The sequence below is a fragment of the Pan troglodytes genome, chromosome X, assembly GCF_028858775.2.
Source record: "Pan troglodytes isolate AG18354 chromosome X, NHGRI_mPanTro3-v2.0_pri, whole genome shotgun sequence".
In the NCBI taxonomy this organism is placed as follows: domain Eukaryota; kingdom Metazoa; phylum Chordata; class Mammalia; order Primates; family Hominidae; genus Pan; species Pan troglodytes.
Window position 1 is genome coordinate 109350598 of NC_072421.2, and position 24161 is coordinate 109374758.

Genomic DNA, 24161 nt, shown 5'->3' on the forward strand with positions numbered 1-24161 from the left:
GGAGAGAATAATATTAGACGTATATAAAGTAGTCCTTTTTAATGAAGTGACAAGGATTAAGAGAAGCTTTTGGAGATAGTGAATTCAGTGAATTTTCTGCCCTGGCCCCATGCAAGCATCACTGGGCCATTATGTTGGCACGGATATTGTAGAGAGCATTTAAACACCGAAAGCTGAAGACTCTTTTACCCTGAAAGTCTCAGAAGCTAATGATTCATTTGCAAATTGTTCCATTTTCCACTTTCTTTGCTTAGGTGGACACTGCTTACAAACCACTGAAAGAATGTCTGTTTATATGGTAATTTCCCACATGGATTGAGCCATCATCATCATCACTTTTTCTCAAAACTCTTTATGCTCTCAGTGCAAAAGCTTAATGTAGCCAAAATCACTGTGTAGGAAATATGGCAGACATTCCAATTTACCTTGACATAGGCCACAATCTTCAGGGAAATAGTTGCCAGGTAGAGGGAGTTCATTGCAAAATCCATCAGGTTCCACCAGTCATGGATGTATTCAGTAAATCCACCATCCCACATTTCCTTAATCTCACCCCAAATGAAACCTGAAGAATGGAGGAAAACAGTTTATTTCTACATAGGGTCAGCCCTGCTCATCATAGAAGGATCCCCCCTCCAGGTGAATAAGGATGAAATTAAGGAATGAATTGGGGTCTCAGTGGAGTGAAGCCTTGAGAGACAATAATCACTTGCTTTCCTACTCCACCTCCCAGTTTTGAACTTGCCAAACCTGGTAGGCTTTTCCTGAAAATGCCCATATGTTATACTTTTCTGGGTACTACTCTTAGCATTTTTACTATAGTTACTGGAATGCTGTTGCAATTTTGGGTGACTGATTCTACTTCCTTTCCATTTTGGAATGGGAATAATTTCATCAATAAATTAATTAGATCAGTATTATCCCATAGTCCTTAGTTTCCACTGGGTTCAGGAAAGAGAACTTCTCAATGTGTTTTGAGGTGAGCAAGCTGATCATGGATCAAATTACCAGATGTTGGGGCTAAAGCTAGGCAATGGGGCCCAAAATAATTTATAACTCATTTTTTTCCTTTTTTCTCTCATCATGTAGAAGTTTTGTAAAATTTTACCTGATGACATAGATGTTTCTTCTGCCTTGGAATAAAGAAAATAGTAAAAGCTGTGGCTGTGGTCTAGGGCTGCACTTTCTCAGACTTTAAAGTACATGTGAATTACCTGAGGATCATGTTAAAATTCAGATCCCGGGTGGCACCTGAGGTTCTTTGTGTCAAATAATCTCCCAGGTGGTACTGATATTGCTGGTTTGGGGACCACAGTTTGAGTAGCAAGGACTTAGAAGATGGCCATGTGTTGAAGAGTCCAGTGCAATCTAATTATGCCTGGAGACTACTGGTAGGGCTGCTTTTACCATGATGTGTGAATTTCCCAGGTTTCCCCCTTGGTTGGGAAGTCAGTGTCCAAATAGAATGTAGACCCTGAACAAGAACTGGGTCGTGTGGAGTAGCCATGAGAAATGAGCAGATTCATGTGCCCCTTGGTTATGGGAAAAGGTGCTTTGAATAGACTGATCAGCACTTGCTCTGCTTACCTTACTTGAGGCCTGTCCTGACTGATACTTGGCTTTGTCTCTAGACTAACTGACAGACAGCTTCTCTGTCCTTGAAGATATTAAGTTAGCAAAAGCAAGCCCTAGGTGTACTGCCAATCTCACCATGGACCAGTGCCTGGGACCAGTGCCTGGGACAGAAGGAACTACATTTCTGAGACTCTCAACAAAGGACTACCACACTGCATGGGGGTGGGGTGGGGGTGCCCTAGTTCAGAGCTAGTCTGACTGCCTGTTCTAGTAGTTTATTTAAACAGGACCATCAGGCAGTCTGGCCATAGCTCCTGGTCCCTTTGACTTACCTAGAACCCAAGGCAATATCATCCATTCCACGACAGTTGGGGGAGGCCCCTGTACATGAAGGTCTGTCCTGACAATGTGCTGAGAAGCCAGGAGAAGCATAAAGAGGAAGGTCAAATAGGATGCTGTGTGGCAGATAAACTTGATAAAGGGTTTCTTGATGAACAGCCCAAGGTTGCTCCTGGGTGAGATCAGGTAGGCTATAGACAGCATGGGAAACAGGAACCCAATGGTCATGCAGGTTAGAAGCTTGACTACCCAGTGTTTCCGCCGCCATCCAGGGAAGCCATCATACCACAGGGTGGCAAGCAACTGTTGGCAGTTGGGCTGAGCAACAAACTGGGAAAAGAAGAAAACAAGTTAGGCATGTGGAATGTCCAGGAGAAAGTCTACTGTCATAATACCTTTCCTAGTTTACAGTCAGCTCTGGCAAGGAGTTACATGGCCAATCCCCAGAAGAGGCCTGTTTTCTAGGTGCCTGTGAATGCATCTAACCCCAGAGACGGCTCTTCATGTCAAACTATGAAACTAGATTTTCCTTAGTGTTCATTATTTTTTAATATATTAAAACAAAATCACTCTGTCTGGTTCATGCTTTGGCATACCTTCCTATTGTCCCTCCCACCTTGTCAGAGTTGTGCTTCCTCAAACCTGGTTTTACATCAGAATCATCCAGGGAACATTAAAAAATCTAAATCCCCAGGTCCTTCCACAGACTGACTAAATGAGACTCTGGGGTGTGGATGGAGGAGAGAGTAGAGCCTGGGTAGCTGTTTTACAAACTCTCCTGGGAACTTACATGCCTTTTAGCAGAGAATCATGGAGATATTTCATTTCAAATTGATTCACATCCGCTCATTCCCTTAGTCTACGTGAGGTCATCATCAATGTGCACTCTGTTTGGGCAAACACAAACTGGCAGGGAATAAGCCCATGCCTGTAGCTAGGGTTTGAAATGAAAATGAGTTCTCTTTTATATTTTGTTTTTATTTTTCTTGATTTTGTTTTGAGCACCTCTTGGTTAGCTTGTAATGAATCAGGTTGCTACTGTACCATCTATTTAACTCCGTCTCTAGTCTAGACATGCAAAAGGAAAAAATATTTTGGGGCTGGCATTACGATATTGTATACTAACCCAGCTGGGATTTTACTCAAAGGCAATCTACAAAGTGTCAGTGATTAATAATTAAGGAATCATCAGCATTGCAAATCATCATCCAGCTGCTACTTCCTGGTAAGTGACTCAACAGGGAGCTCAACTGTCAACTATGATTTTAAATACTGCCTACATTTGACTACCCCAGCTTCCCATGGGACAGGTTAAACAGAGCTGCACCATTTAGCTTACTAGTACAAAGGAAATAAACCTCTTTCATCATTTACCCAACACCAAAGGTAAACTTGCCTAACTTTACTGTTAGTTTATCTGTGAAGGTCACTAGTTTCCCAGCACAACCATTCTTCTTCTCCTTGAGCACACAGCTGGACTACATTACCCAGGCTCCCTTACAGTGAGGTGTGGCCACATGACTAACTTCTCACTGTGGGAAATGCTGTGTGGCACTACCAGGTCTGGCCTATAGAAGTTTCCTATGTGTGCTCCTCCATGTTCTTTTCCTTTTCTGACTGACTGGGATGTGATAACCTGGTGTGATCTAGGGGCTTCTGTCAGCCCCTGTCCCTCAATAACCATGTTAGCAGAACTAGCCTGCTGAATAAGAATACCTGTTTTGGACTGTTACATCACGGAGAAATTTCTGTTGTGTTTGAGCCATTATATATTTTGGAGTCTAGCCTGTCCTAAAGAAGATTACTGGTATGAAACTACCAAAAATAAGCTCTAAAATGTTTTCATCCTGTGATGTCATTTCCTCCAAACATGTTCATGATCTCCATTATGTCCTCACACTTCCTTTCCATGCATTCATACACAAAAAGACAAAATCCTATAGTCCCTTTCTACTCTTTTTTTTTTTTTTTTTTTTTGCCACAGTAGCCTATGCCAAAGGCTGGGATGATGAAGTCCAAGAAAATACAGAAAAGTCAGAGTAAAGCAAGACCTTTGCAGTAGAAGAACTGCTGGGAGCTCAGTCTACTGAGGGAAACAGAAGCACAAAAGGAGAGTTATACAATTGTATAGTAAGGACACCGAAAACGATATGACCATGGCATAATGGAAACACAAGGGAGGGACAAATCTGGATTGCTTAGCGAAGGCTTCCTGGAGTAGGTGATACCTGACTGGAGCATTAAAAGATGTGCAACAGTTGGCTAGGTGTGGGAGAGGAAAAGAAAAGAGAGTAAACCGCCAGAGCAGAGAGGATCGCATGACTAAGGCATAGAGGTGAAAAAGAGCCTGCCTTGTATGTGGAGGGCTACAGCAGTCAGGGTGGCTGCAGCTTAAATTGCAAGGCTGTGAATGGCAAGAGACCAGGCTGGAGAGGTAAACGGGGGTTAGAGAAGATCAAGACGATGGTCTTTGGCTATTAAAAATAGTATGGACTCAGCTGGGCACGGTGGCTCATGCCTGTAGTCCTGGAGCTTTGAGAGGCCAAGGCGGGGAGATTGCTTGACGCCAGGAATTCAAGACCAATCTTGCCAACATGGTGAAACCCGTCTCTACTAAAAATACAAAAATTGTGGGGCGTGTTGGCGTGTACCTTAATCCCAGCTACTTGGGTGGCTGAAGCAAGAGAATCGCTTGAACCCAGGAGGCAGAGGCTGCAGTGAGCAGAGATAGTGCCACTGAACTCCAGCCTGGGTAACAGAGTGAGCCCTGTCTCAAATAATAATAATAATAATAATAATAATAATAATAATAGAGGCCGAGGCGGGCAGATCACTTGAGGTCAGGAGTTTGAGGTCAGCCTGGCCAACATGATGAAATCCCGTTTCTACTAAGAATACAAAAATTAGCTGGGCATGGTGGTGTGCGCCTGTAATCTCAGCTACTCAGGAGGGTGGGGCAGGAGAATCACTTGAGGGCAGAAGGTGGAGGTTGCAGTGAGCCGAGATTGCGTCACTACTGCACTCCAGGCTGGGCAGCAGAGCGAGACTCCATCTCCAGAAAAAAAAAAAAAAAAAACCATAGGATGAACCATTTTAAGAGCAATGAGAAGCCATAAGAAGTGTGTGTGTGTGTGTGTATGTAAAGTAGTATAATAAAGCAGTTGCAACTGGCTCTGTTGTTTACTAACTGTGCAACTGAACAAGTTCTACTCTGTTTTTTAATGTCTTCCTCTAAAGAATGGAGATAATAATATCTACCTTGTAGGGTTGGTGTGAGGATTAAGATCAGTTACTACATACGAAGTGCTTAGAACTATGCCTGGCACATAGTAAGGGCTCATTAAATCTTAGCTACATATATTATTATGCATGTAAGAAAATTAGATTTAGATGTTGAAAAGATCCTTCTGGTTACTGGGTGGAGGATGGATTAGAAGCAGAGGGCAGTCAAAACTAGAGGCAGAAAGATTAGTTAGAAAACTGTTGTCAATCTTGAACAAAATGATGGTGACTTAGACTAAGGAAATGGCAGTGGAAATGGAGAGATGCGGTCAGATTTGAAATGCAGTGAGGAGGTAGAATTGGCAGGATGTGCTGACGGACGGGGAATGGAGTAATGGATGGGATGTGGGAGGTAAAGGGGAGGGAGGCTTCTCATTCAGGTGAATTGGTGATGATAGTGCCATTAACTGACAGAGGGAACACTGAAGATGAAATAGGTTTATGGAAGTGCATGCCTTTTTAAGCCTGTCAAATTAGATTTGTCTGTGAGACATCTAAATGGAGATATCCGGATTGACATCAAATACTGATGTTATGTGGCAGGGATTAGCAGATTTTTCTGTAAAGGGCCACATAGTGTGGCTTTGCAGGCCACACTGTCACTGTTGTAGCTACCCAACTCAGCTGTTGCAGTGCAAACTCAGCCATAGACAATATGTACATGAATGGGCTTAGCTGTGTGCCAATAAAACTTTATTCACACAAACAGGCAGCAAATTGTAGTTTGCCCATCTCTGTCCTATGCTACTGCATCAGCCTGAACCAAACAGACATTTGGAGCTCTTCAGCAATGGTCTTGATGACCTCATGTGACTTCCCCTTATGTATTCCCAGAAACTCCAACCCCAGAAATCACTTTCTGCTAAGGCACAAATGCAGAAGTGAAGCTTCTTTTAATGGTGGATATACCATCCAACCTTTATCTTCAATGCCTCTGCTCTGATTTTCAATTTGGCTCAAGCTGGGCAATTTTAAAGTTGGACAGGTTTTTATCTTCTATTTTTATATCTGACAGAAGTAGTGTAGGGTGGTGTGGATTCTGGCAGAACAAACTGCAATTAGAATATGATAAAGGAAATTTTTATTAAGCCACCATGTAGTATCTAATCTAAACACATTTGTGAGCTTTGAAAGCACAATCCTGATTCTGCTTGCATAGTGAAGTTCACATTGGACAGATTATTTAATCAATCTCTAGTCGATTCTAAGAACGCCTCAGAAAGAAGAATTACAGGAAAAACTGCAGAGTGCGTACCCACTAGATGCCTCATTGCACAAAAACCCGAACTGTCCAGAGCCTGGAGCAGTAGGTTTTTATTTTAATGAAGTCCAATTTGTAGTTTTTGTTGTTGTTGTAAGAATTAAGGAAAGAGGAGAAACAAGAAGGTCGGCTCGACAGTCAACAGGTTTATTTCCAACCTGGGAGGGACGTCTGACTGAGTTAGGTCAGAAGTAGCAATCTCTTACAGACTAAGAGTTTTTAAGGATTCAGGGTGGGAGAGTTATCAGAGGCTTGGACTGCTTCTGTGTCTCTTTGTTGTGCTTATCTGGGAGGGAGAGTTGTGTGTCTGTTCCCCTACATCTTTGTGCAGCTGCAGGAATATCCCTCGAGTCTGCTTTTGGCTTCCCTATCTTAGTGTACCTGAAGGGAAAGGAATGTGCTTATTAAGGGCCACTGTTTTACTGGAGCCCATTGTATGAGGGTGAAGTTTGGCAGTTACCCAAGAGACTTTCCCCTGCCTTCCTCTGTGCCCCAGCCTTCTTATCTGTGTTTTACTGTCTGCTCTTTTTTGGCTGCTTGTAGTTAGAAAAGAAGTGATTTCCTTGAAATGCATGAAGCTGGAAAGGCAGCTGGAACTTAAAGTGGCGGTGTTTGTCTGAGATGATGGTGGTCCTGCTCTGTCATTCCAGACCCTACAGTTATAAAAGGACAAGGGGCGACGTGTTCTTTCTGGCTACTTCCTGCTGATGGGGGGAGCAGAAAGTTTTTTGGTCTTGGATTGACTGCAGGAGCAACACCGTTTGTAGATGTTTTTGGATAGTTGTCTGCGAAATGGCCATGATTCTGTTGGCTTTTATGATTTCCAGCTTAAATTTTTTTTTTTCATTGTTAGGACGTTTTCATTGTTAGCCCCAGAAGGGATGTTAGAGGTTGCTTTCTCAGCTCTTTAGGCTTTGACTTGAGTGTGATGTATCCAGGAGTCGATTTTGGTAATGGATATAATTTAAACTGTAGAAGATAATACAAGTTGAAAAACATTAGGCAAGACTAGAATTTAACAACAGGTGTGCTATAGTTTTTGAAACATAATTTTTACTTTTCAGTTTCCTATTTTTATTAAAAGACAAATTATGGTAGCACTGGTTTGCTTTATTATATTTGGCTTAATTATTTGTATACAATGCACCAAGAATAATTATTTGCCACACAGGCCTTTTAAATCGGCTTTGATGGAACTCTGTTATATAGAAGGAATTTGAGATAAGACTTGTTAAAGCCAAGCCCAGCCATGGATTTGTACCATTAAATACCTATGAGTTGGGTGAATTCATTTCTTATTAAGGTTTTAAGATAACTTGGGGTTCCTGGCCTGTCAGAAAGTGACATTCTTTACTTACTACAGATCAGAAATCCTGTACAGGGACTATGTACACAAAATATGAGGCCAGTTTCCAAGGGTTTTATTCGTTCCGTAAGTCAAGTTTGATTCCTTAAAGGAGAGCACACCATTGCAGTAAAAGCCTTGGTAAAGTAACCAGTTTTTTTTTTTTTAAATTGTGTTCTGTTAGAAAAGAAAATAGATTCTTATTGCATTGATGCAAACAACTATATCGTTGTAATTTAAGAATACTTACAACTAGTTTTTTTGTTTGTTTGTTTGTTTTTTGAGATGGAGTCTTGCTCTGTCGCCCATGCTGGAGTGCAGTGGCGAGATCTCAGCTCACTGCAAGCTCCGCCTCCTGGGTTTACGCCATTCTCCTGCCTCGGCCTCCCGAGTAGCTGGGACCACAGGCGCCCGCCACCGTGCCCGGCTAATTTTTTTGTATTTTTAGTAGAGACGGGGTTTCACCATGTTAGCCAGGATGGTCTCGATCTCCTGACCTCGGCATCCGCCCACCTCGGCCTCCCAAAGTGCTGGGATTACAGGCGTGAGCCACTGCGCCTGGCCCACTTATAGCCAGTTTTTAAATTCTAGAGGAACTAGGCAGAGAGAAACAAACACGCTTTAAATTCTATTCACAGGAGTATACTTTACTTAGTTGTTAAAGGCTGTAGCTAGCTTAAGACAAGTTTTCTTGACTCTGAAAAATGAGATAAAGATTAGCAGTGTTCTAAGTAAAAGGTAAAAATTGGTTTTTTAAATTAGTTTATTCTATTTTATTAACCTTTGTTTTGCTTTATGTTTATAAACATTTTAGCTTTTTATGAGTTCTGTACGTTTTGTTGTTGTTATGAGTAACCTACATTTGAGAGCATTTGTTAAAGTTCCAAAGCTTGAATATAAACAATGTTTTGAAGAGAATTAAAACAAAATAACAATTGTCTGTAAATAACAAAATGTCCAGTTTGGATACAGTTAGAAACACAATTGACAAAGAAATTTGGTTATTTTTGTGGCTTACAATAACCCAACATAATAACTTTAATTGTGATTAATAGCACATATTCAGACATAAGAACCTTAGACATTCCATACAGTTTTGGAACGTATGTTAATAATATTCCCTAAAATATAATGTATTAGACATTATTTTCGCAATTTTATGTTGCCAAATAATCCTGTTTACCTCTTTTTTGGATGGTTCAGGGGTCCTGTGCAGCACCCAAAAGCCAGTGGTTAGGAAAAACAACCTTGAAAGTAAAGTTTGATTTTGAGAAGGCTGTTAAATATGTTTAAAATTTAAAACCCTTGATATTATGAAATAGAACTTTAGATTATCATAAGTTGTTTTTCTGTTTGTTTGTTTTGTTTTGTTTTGCCAAAATGAGATAACAATCTGGAAAACCAAAAACCATTTATTAGCCTTTTCAATTACATGAAAATTGTGTTTAAGAGAGAAAGTTAAATTTTACCCTTGTGTTAGTTTGCTATTAATGTTAACCTTAATTTTAATGAAACCTTATAGATAATTCTGTTTAATTTTAACCAGTTTGACCATGAAGTAAGATTTTTACATACCTGTTATAACCCTTGACAAGTTTTGCTAAAGAGTAGATTAGCATTTTAAGAAAACTTTGTGGTGCTTTTATTTTAGTGTTTAATTTACAGAAAAGACATATAATATTCTTTTGAGTTTAGTTAATGTGTTTACACAGTTTTATTTGCAGGATTAGTTTTTATAGTGTCTTTATAATTTGCTTAAACCATCCACTTTATTTTATTTAATTTTAAGACAATTTTTTATTTTTAAGCAAAATGTACATTTTTATGCCTTATAATTTTTAAGAAAAACAATTTTTAGTGTTTTTATACACCTTGCATGCAAATTCATGTTTAGCAGTTTTAATTACACGTTATAATGGTAACTTTTAGCAACTTTTAACTTTAATGTAAAACCTGTTAATTTTTTTTTGTGACTTGACACTAAAAATAATGACTTATTTTGTAATTTGGGCAAAGTAGCGCTGAAATATAATGCTTTTTTCTTTCGATTTTAAATACCTGGGTAAAATCGGAAGATGAGTGCTTAGGTAGAAATAAGTAACTACTGAACCGGTGGGAGCAAAGTTTAGTTGAGCAATACTCTTTATGATACTGACAAGTGAAGGCTTATTAGTTCCAAAAGTGCTGGCTTTATTTTTATAGTCACAGAGTAGTCTAAAGGCAAGGCTTACCCAGCTCCTGGCTCCCACATGAACATTATTTATTTAGTATGCCAGATTTTTTTTCAAGGTGCGCTAGCCACTGAGGATATTTTTACTGGTGGGAACGGAGATTTTCTAGACGCATAAATTAACTGCTAATGCTGGTTTATTTTAGGGACATGTTCATTGAAACAGTATTCTTACTTAGCTTGAATCCTAAATTTTGTTCCCTTATTATCTCGTTAAAGTGATGGATATGTTTGTACAATGAAGACGACTTTTTTTGCATTTTTAGGTTAGAGCTTCGGCATGGGAATTATACTTTGACACAGAAAATTAGGTCTGTAAGTGAAATATAATAAAGTGTTCTGGAAAGAAGGATACTCTGCCTTACAACCTCAAGAGAAAAATATATGGCACCAAGGCCTGATTCTTTCTTCCCTTATTGTTTTGTTATTTTCCCCAACTTTGGGAACTAAAATCTCTTCGCTTAAATGCTGAAATTATAAATTGAAACAGACTCTTGGGTTTTGTTATAAAGGCAAAGTAATAATACTTCTATGTATTTTATAGGGTTATATAGTATAATAACTGGAATCCATGGTTAGATTTGACTGAACCTACATAGATACTAATCTGACAGACTTACTGTTGTCATATCTAAGAAATCATTGCCCAATCCAAGGTCACAAAGACTCACACCATTGTTTTCTTCTCAGAGTTTGATATCTTTAGCTTTTATATTTAGGTATTTAATCCGTTTGCATATTTTGTGAGGTAGAGGCCCAATTGCATTCGTTTGCATGTGGATATCCATTTGTCCCGGCACTATTTTTTGAAAACACTACTATTTCCCCATTATATTGTTTTGACACCCTTGTTGAAAGTCAATTAACCATAAAGGTAAGAAAAATTTGGAGAATATTACCATTTTAACAATATGAAGTCTCTAGTCCACGAACATGGAATATCTTTCCACTTATGTAGATCTTCTTTAGTTTCTTTGAACAGTGTTTTATGGTTTTTTTCAGTGTACAAGTCTTACACTTCTTTTGTTCAATTTATTCCTAAGTATTTAATTGTTTTTAATGCTATTGTAAATGGAATTGTTTTCTTAATTTCATTTTTGGATTGTTCATTGCTAGTGTATAGAAACTGTCAAAAGACAAAATCTCAACAAATTTAGTTATAGATCTAATTGGCTTTTTTCATGATGTATGAATCAGGGAAGCCTCCATTCTACAAAATAGAATGAGACATTCCATTCTACTAGGCAATAGCAGAACAGTGGGTTTTGTAAGGTGGGAAAAAGGAAACAGAACATAGGGAAAAAAAAATCGGTTAACATCAGGTTACTTTTTTTGGCAAGGGTTAAAACAGAGGCATCTTCCATATTGCATGGACTCAGGTGGAGTAGAATCTCCTATTTTCAGGAAAAACTGGTCTGTTTGGGGATGTACCTGCTTTCTTAAAGTTTTAGTTTGATTATATGGCATTTAGCAGGTGATTCCATTTTGGTTTGGTCTGGTCTGTTGGGGCCTAGTATGGGAGCTCAGTCCAAAACAATGGCCTTCCATAATTTTTGTTGAACAAAACACGATTGATTTTGTATGTTATCTTGCAACCTTGCCCAACTCATTTATCAGCCCTAATAATTTTTGTTGTTGATACCTTAGGATTTTCTCTGTACAAGGTCATGTCATCAGTGAATAGAGACAATTTTAATTCTTCCTTTCCAAACTGGAAGCCTATTATTTCTTTTTCTTACCTAATTGACCTGGCTAGAATCTTCAGTATGATGATGAAAAGAAGTGCTGTCAGTGGACATCCCTGTCTTTTTCCTGATGTTAGAAGAAAAGCTTTCAAGTTTCCTATTAAGTGTGATGTCAGCTATGGGTTTTTAATAGATGGCCTTTATCAGGCTGAAGAAATTCTCTTCAATTCACAGTTTTCCATGTGTTTTTATCATGTAAGTTTGTTGAATTTTGATAAATGCTTCTTCTGTGTCAAATGAAATGATCATGCATGGTTTTGTCTTTCCTTTCCTTAATGTAATGTATTACATTAACTGATTTTTGTTATGTTGAATCACCCTCATATTCCTGGGATAAATTCTACTCAGTCATAGTGTTTAATTCTTTTTTATAATTTTTTTTGAGATGGAGTCTTGCTCTGTTGCCCAGGCTGGAGTGCAGTGGCGCGATCTCAGCTCACTGCAAGCTCCGCCTCCCAGGTTCACGCCATTCTCCTGCCTCAGCCTCCCGAGTAGCTGGGAGTACAGGTGCCTGCCACCACACCCGGCTATTGTTTTTTGTATTTTTAGTAGAGATGGGGTTTCACCATGTTAGCCAGGATGGTCTCGATCTCCTGACCTCCTGATCCGCAGGCCTCCGCCTCCCAAAGTGCTGGGATTACAGGCGTGAGCCACCACACCTGGCCCATAGTGTCTGATTTGTTTTATATGTTGCTGGATTTAGATTGCTTTTTCTTTAGCCTATTATTTGACCCAATTGTTATCTACTGCCTCAGGCAGCCTTCATATTAAACCACTGTTGCTGATTTTTTTAAACAAATGCCCCCAGGAAAAGAACTATTGGTACTGAGTCAGATCACATGAAGACCAGTCCTGGGAATTGGGCTTTTTAATGAAGTTGACTGACAGATAATGACAGTTCTCTGGGGATGGGTCTATTTGGGGTGCTCCAAACCCAGTTTGCTCCCCTTCAGTGGGTGCCAGGCTGCTGCTTTTTACAGCTACCATGGTTCCAAGGCTGTTGGTTTTCAAAGCTGCTGTTGAGCTGGGTAAAGGAAGATGGGAATTGGGCAAATTAAGATACCACAAAACTTGCTTTTCTTCGAAAACTTGGCTGTTTTACTTGAGTAAATGCTCCTCTGATCGTTGTAAACTTTTGCTTAATTTCCGGAATTGTGAAAGTTAATTTAAAAAAATTTTCAACGTCCTGTAGCTTTTGTGGAAGAGTAGATTTTCAGAACTCTGCCATTCTGGAAGTGCTTTCCCTTGTAACTTTTTAACTTTTCATGGGAAGTTATGTTGTTCTATTTGTGTGTCGGTTAGTGCAAATGATAGTCCTTGCCCAACGAATTCCCTTCCTCAGGGGCTTAAAAAGTTTAAGGAATATAGCAGCTTCTTCTTTTTTTTCTCTTTTTGAGACAGAGTCCTGCTCTGTCTGGAGTGTAGTGGCATGATCTCAGCTCACTGCAATCTCCACCTCCCTAGCTCACTGCAATCTCCGCCTCCCTGGCTCAAGCAATTCTCATGCCTCAGCCTCCCGAGTAGCTGGGATTACAGGTGTGTGCCACCACACCCAGGTAATTTTTGTGTTTTTAGTAGAGAGGGGGTTTTGCCATGTTACCCCCCCCCCCCCCCAGCCTGGTCTTGAACTCCTGGGCTCAAGCAATCCATTCACCTAGATCTCCCAAAGTGCTGAGATTACTGGCATGAGTCACTGTGCCCGGCCTCTAGCAGCTTCTTTTTTTTTTTTTTGACGGAGTCTCATTCTGTCGCCAGGCTAGAGTGCAGTGGTGTGATATCTGTTCACTGCAACCTCGGCCTCCCGGGTTCAAGCAATTCTCCTGCCTCAGCCTCCCGAGTAGCTGGGACTACAGGCGCACACCACCACGCCTGGCTAATTTTTTGTATTTTTAGTAGAGACAGGGTTTCACCATGTTGGCCAGGATGGTCTTGATCTCTTGACCTCGTGATCTGCCCACCTTTGCCTCCCAAAGTGCTGGGATTACAGGAGTGAGCCACCGTGCCCGGCCAGCTTCTTAAAAGCTATAAGACTGAGTGTTGGTCAAGGACTGTGAGCTTGTCTTATTCTTTATTATATTCCCAACATTTTGCAAAATGCCTGGTACAAGATGAATGCTGAATAGATATTTGATGAATGAGTGATTGAATCCAGCTCTGTGCTGGATAAATCTTGGTGGAATACTCTCTTTCCAAATTCTTCCTTCCTTAGTGTGTGAAAGGAGTCCAGTAGCTAACACAAGTCTCCTGGGAGTTGCAACTAGGAACTACTCTTAACATTGGAAGATTACATATCAAAGATTGAGCTCTTATAATGTGCCAGCAACTGTGCTGGATTTTTTATATGCATCATCTCACAGCAACGCTAATGGCAGATATAGAATTATATCATTTTACAGCTGATAGGACAGAGCCCAAGGTCACATTTCTTGGTAAATGGTGGAGCCAGGACTGGGGAACTAGCTTGGTTGATTCCATAGACCAAGCTTTCAAACACTGCACTCTCTGACAATCCATGGATGGTATGATCAGAGGCATGCAGAAAGCTAAATTTCCCAGTATCTTCCCCATTGGCCTTGCGGCCAGTGATTGAAATGCCCACATAATTTATTGCTTTGGATTAAAGCATTGAAACTATATTCATGTTTGTAGGAAGTGGTAATATACAAAACTATCAACTACCTTAACAGCTTAAAGTGGGTATATCATATTAGCCAGTTAAGGGGCCTGAAGGCTAGCAAAGCCCAGAAGTGATGGGGCCCGCCCCAGGCCAGATCTGTATGGAATCCCCCTGTTTAATCTGTCTAAATCTTTTCTTCACAAATGAGCTAGGATCCTCACTGCAGTTGTTGATTGTTTTCCCTCTTCAGTGTTTCAGTTCTGCAATACTCCCAGACAAGGGCTGAACATTATTGTATTTTTTCCTTACTGCACACAACTTTTGGAAAAGCCCTGGCTTTCTTTGACATAAAGCTGTGTTGTCAATGGAGGGGCCCAATGGCTCTTGGCCCCTCCTAGGAATATTTCTTGATAGGAAAAATGTCAGGTTCTACTGGAGAGAGACCACCCCTCTGCCAGAAAACTAGCAAAATAGCTTTGATTTCACTGCAGCAGAGTTCTGAATTTTTTCATTCAGTGAAGAGAATTATCTTCCCAGCCCCTCACCAGTCTACTGTATGTGACTTTTGTTTCTACAGCTGTCTAAAGGATCAATAGGATTTAATGCCTGATTCGCATGATTAACTCAAGGCAGAATAGAATTCGACTTGCTTACTGCAAGGGAAGTGCAAGATTAATGTGATTCAGTTTAGGCCTTTCAACAAGTATTTTGGAGTACCTGCTCTGTGCCCAGCTCCGTGTGGCCTGTGGGAGAGGGTCATCACAAGAGAGACCAGCCATGATTCTGGCCTGCAGGAGCTCTTTTGAAGGGATACTAGCCTAACTCATGCGAAACAAGTAACAGGACAATAATGTTTGTGTTCAGACGCCCACATAAATGGTACAGATGGTAAACATGTCAGGTTCCCAGATGGTTGGCTCTCACAGACTGATTAAGGCCACTCCTCTCCAAATCAGGAGATTGTTTTGCCAAGTAAGGACATGAGAAAAGCCCACACCCCTTTGATCTCCTGTTACCACCATTTTATAAAAGAAAGGACAGAATAAAGGACAGTCATTCAATCTGGATCTATTTAGCTTTAGGAAAAGCTCACTGCTTTGTCATGAGGCACCACACTTTGGGATCTTAGAGCATTCAGAGATGGAAAAAATCAGCAGGCACTAGAGTCCTAAGAAAAGGCTGCGGTGAATAATGAAATCAGAAAATCACTTCCTTCTGGAAGCCCTCCCTGATTGCTTCAGCCAGAGGTGTGACCTCTCTCTCCTTGAGCTCATACCACTTTGCTTTTTCCTTGTGGTACCTCTCAGAGCCTACCTGGTGTTATGTGTACTTCTATGTAGAATCAGTGACTCAGCCTTCTTAGTAGACGGTAAGCTTAGGAAGTGGAGGAACACTTCTATATATGTCATTTCTTACCCCCAAAGGTCTTTACAGGCATTTACTGTTTTTGTTAAAGTGAAAAAATTCTTCATTCCGTCCCTGCTAAAATTTACACCTGAATGTTTAACTGCCTAGTGGGCATTTCTCTTCGGCCGCTAAAACATATTTCAAACACATAATCCACACACAACTCTTCCCCGCCGCAGCATCCCCAAACCCACACACACGTTTCTCTTTTCACCTTGCAGTCTATATGTCCTTAAATTATTTCTCTAATAGAAGTTTTAATAGTCATAGATAAAATGTACACAGAACTTTCTAAGTTTTGGATACTTTTAAAAGCAGTTTATATGTATTAACAAACCTAGGAAGTTTGTACTATTATTACATCCATTTTACAGATGAGAAAACTGAGGCTCAGAGAGGTTAAATAGTAATAATAACAACATCTAACATTTGAGTGACTACTGGATGTCAAACATTGTACTTAAGTGCTCATTTAAGAATAATGAGGTACAGATAGACCTCCCTGATAATTAATTGAGTCACCACTCCTTGAGGAGGCAATGAAAAAAAAGGGAAAGTCCCCTCATAGAAGCAGAGGATCTGGTCGTGGGGATGGGCTTTTGAGAAATAAGCCAGGCTGTGAGGTAGAGAAAAGCCACAGCTGTAAGCTTCCAGTGGCTCCATTAGGAATGGACAATGGTCAGAGGAGAAATATCTTTGTTACCCTGCTCAGTCCACCCTGTTCCCTGCTGGGAAAGCTATCAGCAAGAAAAGCATTAGGATAAAAACAAGTCAGTTTCACAGTTAAGTCACCTAACTGGTTATTTTCAGATTATTTTAAGTTTTTAGGTGTGTACAAAAAAGTGCAATAGGTGAGACTGAAAGAAAAGTCACCTTGACACGTTTAATATTCAGAGGTTTATAAAGCAGTATAGGTCTGTGGTTCTCTAAAGTAATTGGCAATGAGTTATGTTCCCATGTTTCCTAAAAGAAATCAGCTGACTTTGAGCTGGGAGACTTACAGCTGTAAATACTTCTTCCTTTAGTCCATTTAGAGGAAAAGAAAATTTGAAGGGTGAGAATGAGTCGTCCCCTATACCAGAAGTGAAGGTGAGGATCAGGAAGAAACAGCAGTTACTGGCTATAGTAAGATCTGAGGTAAGGGCCTTTCTGGGAGGTTTGAAAAAGTCTACTGATCTTTTAAGAACTGCATCCTACTCCGTTCAGTGAATGGCTGCACATAGAAATGGGCCCAATGTGTACTGTGTTAGATTTCAGTTCTTCAGAAGATAGTCCGGTTGTGTGTTAAGGATGTGTTTAAAAACCTGCCTCTACAGAAATGACCCTCAAGAGAATGAGTTTTGTTTTTAGTTGCCAATCAAGCTGGGCTCTGAAGAGGAGAAAAACGCCCAAAAGGGGAAATCAGTGGCAATGCAAAAGTTCCCGAAGAGGAAGAAATGTTCAAGCACCTTTCTTCCCTCACCATTGTAGTGAGCTTGCTGAGTCATACTTTCATTAAGCAGTGCAGCATTTTTTTTTTTTTTTTTTTTGTAAACCACTGCAGCAGACATTTGAGATCAAGAAATAGGTTTTGACAAAAGTTTAGGTCCAGATAATGATTGGAAATAGCCCCTACCTTTTACATGTACTCTCTGTCTAGCACAGTTTAATATTTAACCACTCAGATCACTAATCCATGGCTAGTTTTATTTTTTAAAAAGAAGATATGTTCTTACCCAAGGATTACTGAGACATTTTGTTCTAAGCTGGCTCTGTTGTTGCAATTAGCTAGCAGACTTAGTTCCCAAGCTGGGCTGCCAATATCAATGGCAACACAGGTGCAGACTCACAAAATCAGTCAACTGGAAGCCCTATCTTTAATTTCAAACTAGGGCTAAGCCTCACTACTTAGAACTAAATGGAGGAAGGTGAGGCTAGGTTGAAGGAGGAGGTTGAAAACTGTTTTAGAACGCATATTTTTTTAAAGTATAATTTTCCATTTGCAAGTGCATACAGCAGTCAGAATTAGCCCAATGGGGTTTCCTGGCAGATGTTATAATTCTGTGTTGGCGGTGATGGACTCTAAAAAGAACTAGTGCAACAGAATTAAGACTAATGCAATGGCTTATCGTAGCCATGAGATGGCAGCAGAGGGTGGTAGGAGCTCACTGCCTACTACAGAGGAGAGTTCTGGAAGTAAAGGGGAGTCTGTGTTGGAAAGCTTCTTACCAGGAAGGAAGAAAGTGACATAGCATGTCAGAGCAATTGAACAGGAGAGGCTGGAAACTCACTAAAGCCAAGTAAGAAATCATAGAAAGTGTGGTTAGGTCAGCTGTGGGTTGCAGTCCTACTAGTTTAAATCAGGACACTAGAGGGGAAATACCTTGAAGAATAAATATATCAAAGCAGAAAGCATGCTAATGACCTATGAAAGACAGCAGAGGGGAAATCTAATGAAAGCTCAAGAGGCAAGGCATTGTGATGGGATAATTCTTTGAGAGGTTGTTGCTCTTTGGGAGCTGAGTCCCCATGAAGTACCAAGCCCAGTGCTGGGAGGATGCTATAGGTCCAGTGGTCCACAATCCCTTTTACAAAACTCTTGGGGACAGATTTGTTTTGGAATTCTAAATTTGTCAGATTTTAGAACAGTAATATGCTGTCTATGCCATATATTAGATAACACTCCCAGTGAGGTTTCAGGCAGCACCCATAATTAGAGTTCCAAAATTTAGCAAATAAAAATACAGGATGCCCAATTAAATTTGAATTTCAGCTAAACAGCAAAAATGTTTTAGTATAACTAAATGCCCCTTATAATTTTGGGACATGCTTATACAAAAACATTATTCATTATTTATCTGAAATTTAAATTTAACTGTGTCCTATGTTTTATCTGGCAACCCTACTATAATCAAACACAATAAATTTTCAGCAGTGAAACCTGGGAATGCTTAGATGCAATGGGATAAATAAACACCATAAATTGCCTCCCATCAGTGCATGTCAGGTTTTGCTGCCATATGAGAGGTTTGATAGGGAATTTATTTTTAAAAACTTTGGTTTTCAGAACTTGGTGGGCTTGGTGATCATGATATCTCCCCTGCCAGGTGAGTATTGCTCACCTGCCAGGTGGGTTTTGGAATTTTGGACCTGTAATTGTCCAATAAATGTTTTTAAAGTGAGAAATCCACAATGAGATATGTTCATACCTTCAGTGTGTCCAGTTTTTAAGGGTCAAGGTCCCTCATTTTTTTTCTTTCAAGACACAGGATGTGGTCAGGTACTGCAGATCCTGAAGGGTTGGGGTATGTGGAAGACAAAGTGAGGTATACTCAAGTAGTTTTTACATTTATAGGAAAGCTTGGCTGGAGGGTTTAATGACCTGCTGTGGGCTGCCCACTTCCTTTCAAATCTTCAGGATGAAATCAGAGTGAAGGAGGTGGCGGAGACTTAATCCCTAGCTATACCAAAGAACACATTTTGAAAATGTATACTGTACATTGAACTCTGACTCTGGCTTGGTCTCTCATTTGTGGAGTGGGACTTGGGGCAAGCTTTTGTGTTTGGTCTTTATCTATGTAATGGTGGTGTTGCCTATGCCTGTCTTCCTCACAGGACTGTTGTGAAGATCAAATGCATCAGGGATGGGAAAGTGCTTTGAAACATTCTCAACACCAAATAGATGGAAGCAGGCATTTTCATGCATGCTTTTTTTTATCATAACAGGATAATGTGGGCTGCATGCTCAAAGATGTTTCTAATAAGGTAGTGTGGTAGGGTTAGGAGATTGGTCTCTGCAGTCAGACAGACTGACCTGGGGTTCACATTCCAGCCCCACCACTCCCTGGCTGGATTACCTTGGGCAAGTTACTTAACCTCTCCAGCCCTCAGTTTCCTCATCGGCAAAATGAGGATTACAATAGTAACTCATGGCATGAGGTCATTATGAGGATTAAGAGAGTTAATTAAATGCCTGGCAACTAGGAAGCCAGTGTTATTATTTTTCATGATGGATTACTATAGGAATTAAACAAGAAAGCACTCAATAAATGTTAGTTCTTTTCATCATTATGACTTACGAGATGTAGAATTGTCACTTCTGGATATGTAGTCTTGAAGTGACTGTATATGTGATTTGACACACTCTATGTGCTATGGTTTGGGCATGGTTTGTTTGTCCCCACTAAAACTAAATTTGAATTTGATCCCCAGTGTGGTGGTATTGGGAGGTAGGGCCTAGTGAAAGGTGTTTGGGTCATGAGGGTGTATCCCTCATGAATGGCTGTTCTTGCAGGAGTGAGTTCTCATTCCTGTAAGACTGTATTAGTTCTTGCAGGGATGGATTTGTTTCCTTGAGAGTGAGTTGTGATAAGGCCAGGATGCCCCTCAGGCTTTCCTTTCTTCACACCTGTCTGCTTTGACTTTGACCTTCTCTGCCATGTTGTGACACAGCACAAATGCCCTCTCCAGAAACCAGGGCCATGCCCTTGAACTTCTCAGCCTGCAGAACTGTGAGCTAAATAAACCTCTATTCTTTATAAATAACCCAGTCTCAGCTATTTTTTATTAGCAACACAGAATGAACTAGAATACCTCGTTCATGCCTAGACAGAGTTTGCATGCATCAGCACTGTTTCCATTATTTGTTCCTCTGAATGTTTTGAGGGTATGTTCTGTCATGCCAATTACTGGCTTAGAATTCTGGAAAGGAGACTGATAGTGGTGGTAGGAGGCGGTAGGGATGGTGAGGTAGGGGAGGAATAACGTGTTGGAGAAATACATCCAATTGCAGTCAGTATGGTCCTCATTGTATAGTCAGATCCTACAAATAAGTCTAACAAATTCCAGAGTGAACAAACTGAATTGTTATACAAGACACATTTTAGAGGGTTGGAGACAACTTGGTAGAGAAAAGAGAGAATTTTTCATTGAGAAAGATTGGCAAGTCAGGATTGCAGGAGGTATGGCTTTTTCAGGGCTGACTGACAAGTTGAGGTATCTCAGGGTATTTTTCAAAGCTGAGATGGAAGATTGCCTAAGCATGGTTTTGATTCAAAGCAAAAAGCTTACATTCAGAGGACATGAACAGACACTTCTCAAAAGAAAACATACAAGTGGCCAATAAACATACGAAAAAAAAATGCTCAACATCACTAATCATCAGAGAAATGCAAATCAAAGCCACAATGAAATACCATCTCATACCAGTCAGAATGGCGATTATTAAAAAGTCAAAAAGCAACAGATGTTGGTGAGGCTGTGGAGAGAAGTGAAGACACACACTATTGGTGGGAATGCAAATTAGTTCAGCCACTGTGGAAAGCAGTTTGGAGATTTCTTAAAGAACATAAAATAGAGCTACCATTTGACCAAGCAATCCCACTACTGGGTGTATACCCAAAGGAAAATAATTCATTCTATCAAAAAGATACCTATACCTGCATATTAATTGCAGTGCTGTTCACAATAGCAAAGACATGGAATCAACCCAAGTGCCCATCAGCAGTGGATTGGATAAAGAAAATGTGATACATAGACACCATAAAATACTTTGCCATAAAGATGAATGAAATGTCCTCTGCAGCAACATGGATGGAGCTGGAGGTAATTCCTAAGCAAACTAACGCAGGAACAGAAAACCAAATACCACATGTTCTCACTTATGAGTGGGAGCTAAACATCGAATACACATTAATGTAAAGATGGGAACAACAGACACTGGGAATCACTAGATAGGGGAGAAATGGGGGCTTAGGCTGAAGGACCACCTGTTGGGTATTATGTTTACTGCCTGGGTGATGGGATCATTGAGACCCCTAGCCTCAGCACTGAGCAACTTACCCATGTAACAAACCTACACGTGTGCCCTTTAATAAAATTTGAAGCTGGGTGTGATGGCTCATGTCTGTAATCCCAGCACTTTGGGAGGCTAACGCGGGTGGATTACCTGAGGTCAGGAGTTTGAGAGCAGCCTGGCCAACATAGTGAAACCCCGTCTCTACTAAAAATACAAAACATTAGCTGGGTGTGGTGGTGAGTGCCTGTAATCCCAGCTACTAGGGAGGCTGAGACAGGAGAATTGCTTGAACCCAGGAGGCGGAGGTTGCAGTGAGCCGAGATCGCACCATTGCGCTGCAGCCTGGGCAACAAGAGCAAAATTTCGTCTCTAAATAAATAAATAAATAAAATTTGAAATAAAAAAGCAAAAAAAAAACTTGCTCAAAATGGCTTTTACCAGGTGATTATTCAGGAACATGGCCTAAAGACATGAATGCATCTTGGCTCCTGTGTGCTTAATGTAACCAGGAACAGTGTGTCCTGTTCTTCCCTGCCCCTGCAACCATCCACCATACTCCTACACCTTTCTTGCCCTCACCACACATTCTGTCTTTCTCTGGTAGAGAAAGGAAGGATCCTCAATGCTCGGAGGGCTTTTAAGAAGTCATTTTCCATCTGTTTCCAGGTAAGACCACCCCAAATGTAGCCAGCTCAATTAAGCCAGCAACATTCACTGAGCACCTACTCTGTGCCAGGCCCCATGCCAAGTACTTGGGACACAGGCATGACTTCAGTGGTCAGAATCTCATTCCTGAAGGGAACACCTAACAGATAATAACAAAATCAGATTCCTGTTCTACCATGATAGGGTTCCCAGTGCCTGACAAAAGCTATAATGAAGTCAAGAGACTTTCTTGCTAATGACTGCAACAGGAAACTAAACTCACAAGAGAACACAGTTCATGTAGCTGAAGGGAGAATCAAATTAGCTGGAATCCCGAGAGAGTAATTATTTCTGTGGAGTATCAAGACTGTAGGGGCCCTGGTAGCTTGATTTTAAAGAGAGTTGTAATTATTCTAATCCATGTCCTTTCTCCGTCCTTCTAGGGACCAGCATGTGGTGGGCTTTTAATAATAATGACTTTCTGAGAAGTTGACTATGTGCCAGACATGCCTTTAATCCTTAATCCTCATGATGACTCTATGAGGGTGGTATTGTTGCTGTTCTACCGCTGAAGAAACTGAGACACAGAGAGACTAAATGTTTTGTCTAGTAAGTGGTGAGAGCCAGGTTTTGAACCCAGGTCTATCTGAGTACACCACTAGTGCTCTAACTTGGGGTGATCAAACTATAGCCTCTGGGCTAAATCTAGCCCATTGCCTGCTTTTGTAAATGAAGTTTTATAGGAATACAGCCACATTCATTTGTTTATGTATTACCTGTGGTTGCTTTTATGCAGAGTTGAGTAATTACAACAGAGACCATAAGGTCAACAGTGTCTAAAATATTTGCTATGGGCCCTCTATAGAAAGAGTTCTGAGCCCTGCTGTAACCATAATACTACATAGTCTCTGGTATGTAGGCATTGGAGTAAGACAGACATGAGGTCCGACTCTGGCTTTGCCATTTATTAATAGTATGCCTTTGGACAAGTTCTTTTACTTCTCTGTGCCTCTGTATCCTCCTCTGTAAAATGAGAATAATAATACTGCTGATAGGGTAGCTATGAGGATTAAATGAGCTACTATTCATGAAAGGTTCTTAGCACAGTTCTGGTTGCCTGGCACATAGTAAACTCTTAAAAATGGTAGTGAAATTACTTGGAGTAGTAATGAGAACAGATAGAATGTGGCTGTGTGCCTGGCACATAGTGAATGTTCACTTAAATACCAAATACCTGTATTTGTCTGTTTCTTATTCTTGATGACATTTCTAGTGCCTTGAGTTGTTGAAGAAAAGACTGAAGTTTAGGGCCAGAGGTAGAAGTATGAGGATTAGCAGGACAGGGCGGTGAACAGGGTGGTTTTGGCCTGGAGGGGGACTGACAGCAGGGGATTCACTCTAGTATAAGCCATTAAAAGCTTTAAGCCAGAACCATATATGACCACAATGAAGTGTGTATGTGTATGTGTAGGGCCCAGGAAGAAAGTCCCCAGTTCTGTGATGTTTTTCTTTTTTCTTTCTTTCTTTTTTTTTTTTTTTTTTGGTGTCTTCAAAATCCTTCCCTTGTGTTGCACTTCAATGGACTCTGATTCCATTCTTTGATTAATGTGATGTTTTCTTAAAGATTGCAGTTTATGCTGACCTCCCCATTCTCCTAGTTCCTGCAGCAACTGTAGAAAAAAATAATGACTGTCAGATATACTTCTTTGTTCTTAGTTGGGCTTGGTTGATGCCTCTGATTAGATCCTCAACTCCTTTAGGGTAGCAACCATGGCTGTTCACATCTCCCAGGTTGAGGGAGAGGGAGGGTGTTAGTGCTATTAAACAAAGAAGGGATGTGTTTTTGTTTGTGGTGTGTGTGTGTGTGCATGTGTGTTTCTGACTGGGAAGTACCTAAAATGCAAGGATAATGAATTTCAGAGGCAAGGTCTTTGGGAGA

The 24161-nt window shown here is 40.5% G+C and overlaps 1 protein-coding gene across 1 annotated transcript in view; it reads right to left on the minus strand.

Annotated features, from left to right (window-relative positions):
- Nucleotides 1–24161, minus strand: part of TRPC5 (transient receptor potential cation channel subfamily C member 5) — a 303905-nt gene that overhangs the window by 77370 nt on the left and 202374 nt on the right. The window contains exons 4-5 of the mRNA XM_016943747.4: nucleotides 1908–2244; nucleotides 426–565 (exon numbers count right to left, since the gene is read on the minus strand). Coding sequence (XP_016799236.1) covers nucleotides 426–565; nucleotides 1908–2244 — 477 coding nt within the window. The remainder of the gene's footprint in view (nucleotides 1–425; nucleotides 566–1907; nucleotides 2245–24161) is intronic.